At 46.3% G+C, this 8097-nt stretch overlaps 1 protein-coding gene across 1 annotated transcript; it reads right to left on the reverse strand.

Moving 5' to 3' along the window:
* Window positions 1-7153: 7153 nt before the first annotated feature.
* LOC145414616 (uncharacterized) lies at window positions 7154-7759 on the reverse strand. The gene has a single exon (XM_080284143.1). The coding sequence runs from the start codon at window positions 7757-7759 to the stop codon at window positions 7154-7156; it is 606 nt and encodes a 201-aa protein (XP_080140269.1).
* Between the last annotated feature and the right edge of the window lie 338 nt (window positions 7760-8097).

An 8097-nucleotide genomic window follows, 5' to 3' on the forward strand; every position in this document is an offset into this window, starting at 1 on the left:
TGAAGGAAACTAAGAAACTGAATGTATATGAAACTGATGTCTACTGAGTGGGTCTGTGCGAGAGAAACTGCATCCAGTACTCTTGTTCCTCATCCTCCACACTAGCAAACACCTCACTCATGTCACCCTCACCTCCATTTTTGGGTACCGCAGTTTCTCTGTTTCGCTTGGGATTCAGATGCTTTAGGACAGGATCAGCTTGGGAGTGGTTGCGTAGCCTTGCTCTTGTGGTAATGAACTTAAGGTCAGATTGGGAGTGGTTTGGTTGCCTTGTGATCCTATGTTTGGGGTCAGCTTGGGAATGGTCATGGTGCATTGTGGTGCTGTGTAAGGAGTTTAGATTACTACCCTTGGGTTTGGCTTGGGAATGATCAGTTTGCCCAGCCATGATGTGCTTGTGGTCATGGTGTCCTGGAGTGATATGTTTGGGATCAGACTGCCCTGCAGCGACACATCTGGCATCAGTTTGCCTTGCGGTGCTACACTTTGAATTGGATTGGGAGTGGTTCAGTTGTCTTGTGGTGTTGCACCTGGGGTCAACCTGGAAATGGTTCAGTTGCTTTGAGGTATTACAGTTTTTACTGCATTGCTTTGCCATACCATGTCTGAGAGTCTGTTGTCTTGAGCTGCTGCATTTCGAGTTATGTTGCCCTTTGGTGCTGTACCTGGAGTTGGATTGGGAGTAATTCGGTTGTCTCTGCTTATTGCCATGTGTGTGTCTCTCCTCACTGAATCCTGAAGGTAAATCTGCCCACCTGATCTTTTTTGTCATTTTGGTGAAATCTGAAGTGGTTTTGAAAGATGGTTTCATACATAAATTTATAGATGGTGTTACAAATGAAGACCTTTGAGCTGCAGTCTTTATTATGGAATGACAATTATCTGAAGTGTTTGAGACACAAGTTTTTGGGGACAGTGGGTGAATAGTGCCAGTCAAACCACTCAAAACTGTATCAGAAGTGTGACAAGGTTGTTCTTTCTCTTGCAAAATGTCCAAGCTAAGATTACTTGGACATGAACCTCTCAAGTTTGTGTTTGGCATGTATTGAGATTCAAAATTGACACCTGAACCCTTAAAATGTGCTGTTGTGGTATAATGAGGTTGTTTTCTTACTAGGGAAATGTCTGAGATGAGGTTACTTGGATCTCTCAAGTCTATGTCTGTAGTTTGCTGCTGTTCCTCTTTCTCCAGTACAATGTCAGGGTCGGGATTATACTTAAGATTGTGATAAGGGTACGGGGCAGGGGTAGAAGCAGGGTTAGGGTTAGGATTAGAGTCAGCATACTGGTTTGAATCTGTGTTAGCATCAGGTTTAAGATCAAAGTCAGGGTATGGGTTATGGTTACTGTCAGGGTCAGGATTAGGTTCGAGATTAAGGCTTCGATCAAGGTTAGGATAAGGGTTGGAGTTAGGAATAGGGTCAAGATTAGACTTAGAGTTAAGGTTAGGATTTGGATTAAGCTTAGAGGTAGGATTAGAGGCAAAGTGTGGATCAGAAAAGCTATATAACACCCCTTTCAGCACAGCTGGTATTATGGGCTCACAAGGTCGCCAAAAATCGTCCCCTTTACCCAAAACAACCAGTAGATCCCTTGCCTCTTCCATAACCTGTGTCGTCTGCTCTAATATATATATAAAGGCTTTCAGTTTCCTCTGCATCCTAATAAGTAGCACAATATTCTTAAAGAACTTGGGTAAATAGACCTTACGGGAGTAAAGCCTCTCTGCAAACCATGAGTATTCACCTATAGTCATGTGCAGTGTTGGATCCTCCATTAAGAACACTAATCGGAGTCTTTTAGTCAGATCTTCATCTAGTTTTGTCAATTGGTAGGGTAGGAATTTGAGAAACATGTAACGTTCCTGAATACCATAATCCTTCTCCTTCTCTCGGAATGTGTGGAATAGTACAGCAAGGGAATGGAGTTGTCGGCAGAAAGGTTTTTCTGAATAGTCAAACCGCCATCCATGTTTGTATATAAGTACTATTATGGCCCTGACTTTGCTATCTGCAGCCAACATCTGTGCCTGATACCAATGCTCGCACTCCCTCTTTGCTTGATTAATGAGGTGATTCAGTTGTTTGAGGCTCTGGTGTTGCTTTTGGCCATCTGTGGCTTGCTTGAGGGATTTAGGGTCCTTGCTACATTGTTCTGTGTTTTGGCTTCCTTGTTCAGTGACTTGGCCATATTCATGGAGTTCAAAATCTTGCTTATGAGATTTGGGGTCTTGTCTGGGGGGTCTGAGGCTTCGTTTGGAGGGTTCACAGTCCTGTCTGGAGAGTTTGGGGTCTCTTTCAGGGAGTTTAGTGTTTTCTTCAGATGATCTGAGGTCTCCTTTTGGGAATTCAGAGTGTTGTTCAAGGAGTTCTTGGGGCTCTGAGTTCCTGCTGGCTTGTTTGGTGTTTTGCATTGCTCCTTGGATGGCTGTTAGGTGAACTCCAGGACTGAATGGATGGACAGGCAGTTTCTCTTTCCTTGCCCAGTACATGTCAGTCAAACTGCAATGAAATGCACTTACATGCCTGAAAAAAGAGAGTGTGTATCTTGCAGATAAAGTTCATGGTAAGAGTCAATACAGATTACTGCCAATGGTAGCATTATCAGAGTCACTACATTTGCATTAAACTGACTGTTTACAGTTTTGTTATTTATTTTTATTTTTATAGTAAGTTCGTGAACAAATGTGCTGTTTAACTTACACTCTTTCTTGATCGATCTTCGCCAGTCCTGCCTCAAGGTGTTTGAATCCATATTCAGTTTCAGCATACTGCTCTATGAGAGTTTGTGCTGCTGGAAAAAAATAATTATATTTTATTCTATTATGATGTGGTATGATAGCTTAGTACACCGACCATTCACTCGATATAATGCTGCCTTCAGGTGACTCAGCACTGAATGACCTACCAAATGGTTTCTTGCAATCCCAGAAACCATGGTAAATATTAACTTTCTGCTCATACATTTGCAAAAACTTTTACTGCTCCCTTTCCTTCCAGTCACTTTTTATTAAGCCTACTCTTCTTTCCACTTCAGGTGGCGCTACAGTGAATGACAAGTGTAATGGTTCCCTGTAATGTAGGAAACCATTTACAATGCTGGGTTGTAACCAGATAATGGGGTGAAGTGGTGCCTGCTGTGGTGCCCTTGTTCACTGACTGGAGCTGCAAATATGGCATCCACACAAAAGCCAAAGCTCTACACTTTTCCCCACTTGCCACGGTGTGGCCCTGGCAACTGCAGGGACACATCAGTTCCCTGCATGGGAGGGCCCTCCAAGGGTAGTTGCTCATCTGTTGATGGGTCTGCTCGGCCAGACAGGCTGGGGTTAATCAACAACAACAAGAACAACTAACTTTTTTTTTTTTTTTCCATATTTTCTGATTGAATTAGATGAGTTATTCTTTATTTATCGCAAATTCTTTACTGAGTACTGTCCTTGGTAATTAAGGTGAGGGAGTAGGCTATATAGCTCACTGTTCTCCCATATCTGAATTAAAATATGTCAACCTAAACAACTTTAACCTAGCCTAAATTATCCTAACCTAACCTGATTTGTGGATTTGGTAGCAGTCAGAGATAGATGGTGGAGAACCCCCTTCCCCACTATTTATGGCAAAAGTCCTAAAAGATGTGGGGAAAAGTCAAAGAGAGAACTCGCCCGACTTTGGTCTGAATGTGTCAAAAACCTCATTAAAAATTGTTCAGGAATATATGGGCTGAACTTGATCAATACTAAAATTATCAGTGTGATCTATGTGCTATGCTGGGTAACAACCATTTAACAAAATGAACGCCTCATGCAGTCCCATGAGACGACCATCCTGGACAAATTGCAGGAGAGCTCCTATTAACAAATTTTGAAAATTTTGACAGGGATTGTCTTTTAAAACTGTACAGGCTAGTTCATTTATGACACCCAAATTATGCGGAAATAACAATTATGTTACTGAAGAAAGCCAAGTTAGGTTGCTGAGGTTGGCAGTGGCATTCTACAGGGGGCAATGGGTCTCCAGACCAGAAACTCATACATCCTCAAATTGTTCTGGTTAGTTCCATTAAATTAGGTTAGGTTAGACCATATTAAGTTTTGGATAAAACTGCAGGAAAGATCCCACGCACAGAATTTACAATTATATATTTTTCTCATTAAACTGCAAATTAGGTAAAACTGCAGATTTTAAAAACTGTGGAAATGCATAATTTTTAAGATTTCAAAGATAAGACCTCACCAGTTTTAAACGCAAACCATGGCAAGTAGCCATCCGCTATGTCGGACTTTAAGGTTGATTTGGCTCCCAAATTGGTGCGTCACTAACATCCCTGCTAACCTAACCTAATACTGACAACCACACCTAACTCAACTTAGGTGGAACTGCAGAGCTCCCATGCATAAAATTTACAGTTGTATATAGCTTCAAAATTACACAATCGCAATTTTTTAAATGTATCATGATACTGTAGTTATAGTTTGCTGAGAAAAATATGCAGTTGTAAATCTATGTGTTGGGGTAAGAACCAGGAGGGAGATGGAAACACCGAGGCCAGCTTAAGATTTATTCTAATATGTACAGGCAAGGGCGTAACCATCCTCCAGGGCGGCCCGAGTCAGACAAACTGCCCTTAGCCCGCCTGCGCGCCCCCAAGCAAGCTGCGGGCACGGTGGCAGGAAACTTCACACGTGAACTCCAACTCCAACACCCCTCTCCATTGCAGAGAACTCCCCACTTCCTGCAGTATTGATACAAAGCCACTGGTCGAGGAGGAGGCAGGTCACTGCAATAATAAAACAATGGGCAGGTACTGACACTCATCATAATTCAAGACTAGGCATTACATGACACAATGCTGGCAAAATTTACATGCCACATACATGCTGGCATTAGAATGGCATAACTGCCACAATAAGGAATTCAATTACATGTGCTGGATCAGCCATTCCTCTGGTATCATGGTACAAGTGGAACAACGTCATACACATTACAAAGCACCTTAACATGCCTAGGAGTACAAAACACTGCAATGTCATGGTACATTGTTTTCTAGGTGTCTTGGGGCACACCTAGCATGTTGCGGTCCCTCTAGGGGAGGGAGAAGCTGAGGGGCCTCCCCCCTCCAGTCAACCTCCAACCAGGGACCATCCTCAACATGTGTGGTGGGTATCTGTTCCCCTGACTCCTCGTAGGGGCATAGGTGGTGGCGATTCCTGAGGGAGGCTCACCCACTGCAGTCCAGCCACACCAGGTATTGCCTTAGGACTGGTGCATCAACAATAACCCCTAAATGGTCCCATCGCCCCATCTCCTGCTTCTGTAGGTGCACCCACTATCCTGGGTTGAGAGGGGTGAGGTTGTGTGCCGTCTGGTTGAATCTTGTGGCCAATGCATCCCCAGTGTGGGTCATGGCCTGTTCCTTGCTTCTCAGGCCCATCGCCTGCTGATCCTATAGTGTTCTTTGGCAGTGGGTATGGAGTTGCTCAGCTGACGTCCCATCAGCAGCTGGGCTAGGGACGCGTTGGTGTTGTGTAGTGGGGTGTTGAGGTACTGTAATATGGCCCTGGTGGCTGCATCTGAGTCCAGGGAGCCTCCTGGGCTGGTGTTGTTCCTCAGCAGCCTCTTGGCGGACTTGACTGCAGCCTCCGCTTGGCCACTGGGCTGTGGGTAATGGGCCAACGACACTCTCAGTTGCACACGCCACATGGATAGGAATGCCCTTATTTCCCCATTCACAAGGTTCATACCCGTCACAAGACAGAACCTCCGGGATACCGAACCTTTTGAACCACTTACGAAAAGCCATTATGAGCTGTGAGCTGGCGGTGCCCCTAGGCAGATGCTTCAACTCCAACCAGCCAGTTAACCTGTCTGCATAAGCGATGTACTCTTCCCCCTCCAGCTGGAACAGGTCAGCCACTGTTTGCTGGAAGGGGTACTCAGGTGGAGGTGTGGTCAGCAAGTTTTCTGCGAGTTGTGATGGGTCGATGATTTCGCATACTTGACAATGCCGGGCCAGTACACGCATTGCCTGGCGCGACTGAGCATGAAGTCCCTGTCCTGGTGACCTGTGTGGAGGTTGGCTAGAACCACGCAGTGAAGGGCTGTGGGAATTACAGGTTGCAGGTGCCCCTCGTCACTGGCGTACATGACAGTGTCCCCCTGACATGAAAGGTGCCTCCTCATCCTGTAGTATGGGCGGAGTGCTGTCAGCTCCTCGTCCTTACGGTCGACCCAGTCCCCGGTGCTCATGCATTCATGGAGGAGCCTGTAGTCCTCATCCTGAAGCACTTTCTCCTCCACTTGATGGAGGTCCACAATGGCGCCTTTTTCGTCTTCAAGGGCGCAGACCATCGTTGTCGCAACCGCGGCACATGTAGCCTTGTCTTCTGCCAGGTCTGTCTCGTCTGGTCCGCCCCATAGCAGGGGATATCTCAACAGTGCATCTGCTGCACCATTTGCCTCCCCCTTTAGGTACTTTATGCGAAATGAGTACAGGCAGGTCCTGATCTTAAGTGCTAATTGGGAGCAAGGATTTTGCTCGTTAGCCGAATTCTCGTTAAATGAAGTGAAGAACTTATGGGAAAAATAGGGTTGGGGAGCAAGGCCTCTGAGCAACCTCCCCCCAAATCACTTCTGATCATTTTAAGCTGGAATAAGGGGTTAATACAAGAGGGTAATACACCTAACAGCATTTGAAAATGGAAGAAAGACATATTCAACAAGCAATTGGATGTCTTACTTGGGTTCGACTTTCTTCCGTGACGTATGCCAGCTATGCTCCACCACTGCTCTGCTGGCTCGTTTCCTCTCTCCCAGGCCTGAGAGGGTGCGGTGGTGGGATGCCGGTGGGAGAATCAAAGGCCCAACTTCTCCACCTCTGCCTCCGATGATGGAGATGAGAGGACACAGAAAAAAAGCAGGCTTCAAGACTGACCTCAATTGGGCAAGCTTAGCTGGAAGAATGTTTACAAAAATAAGGAGGGAAGAGGCTCACAGAGCTAGTGTGCGACTCGTTTCCTAGCTGCCGAGGTAAACGCGGTGGACAGCTGTGGCACGACCCTGGTCTCGATTCTCGTAATTGCAAATTTTAACCTGCTTGTTGAACAGGCGGTGGTGCAATTTCCAAAACCTCGTATTAGCAAATTCTCGCTAAATGATTACTTGTTAACCGGGACTTGCCTATACATCAATGTCTTTTCCTTGAGGCTGAGTATGTGGGAGTTGCTGATGTCTTTCAGCTCTGTGTCCTTGAAGATCTTGGTAAGTGCATGGTGGTCTGTGGTGAAGGTGAGGTCTGGACACCTCAGCAGGAACAGGCGCGCTTTTTTCAGGCACCATGTGATGGCCATGGCCTCCCCCTCCAATGATGAGTAGTTCTTCTTGGCCACTGTTAGATGGCGGCTGATGCATAGGGCAAGTTTCCAGCAGCCCTTGCAGCGCAGAGGGGCCTCTTGAGACACACACTGGCGGTACTGCTGCATGACCACAAAACCAATCCCAAGCCTGCTGAAGTCGGTGAACACTGCTGTGAGCCGTGTGGAGTCATAATACTGGAGGCCCTCTGCCACAAGCCTGTCTATAGCCTCCTTTGTTGACTCGAAGATGGACTGGAGTTGGCCGTCCCAGTACACCACTTTCCATGACGTTTTTTTCAATAATTTTCTGAAGGGCTCCATAAGTGATGAAACAATGATGAATGGCACCATCTGGTTCACCAGCCCAAACCACGATCGGATATCTGTGAGGGAGGGGTGTGGCGGCATCTGGAAACTGGTTATACTGCTTAGCAAGTCCTGGCTAGGTTGATACTCCTCCCAGCCGAGCTGATAACCTGCGAAGGTCACGCTTCTCCTGCAGAGGCGGAATTTTGTCTGGGTGGAGTGTGATCCCGTTTTCCGCACACATTCGCAAGAACTGGTATGTGTGCCAGAAAGCATCAGCAATGCTACGGTCGTGCAGGAGCATGTCGTCGACACATTTCAGTTTCCTGGGGATCTCTGCTGTTGCATCATCAAAGCACTTGGTACAGGTGTCCTGCCCTGCACAGTGACCCATGGGAGAGCACCGATAGCGGCAGCAGCCCCACGAAGTGATGAAGGTG

Source organism: Coenobita brevimanus, chromosome 100 (assembly GCF_032717465.1).
Source record: "Coenobita brevimanus isolate Jiangsu-jjx chromosome 100, ASM3271746v2, whole genome shotgun sequence".
NCBI classification, from domain to species: Eukaryota; Metazoa; Arthropoda; class Malacostraca; order Decapoda; family Coenobitidae; genus Coenobita; species Coenobita brevimanus.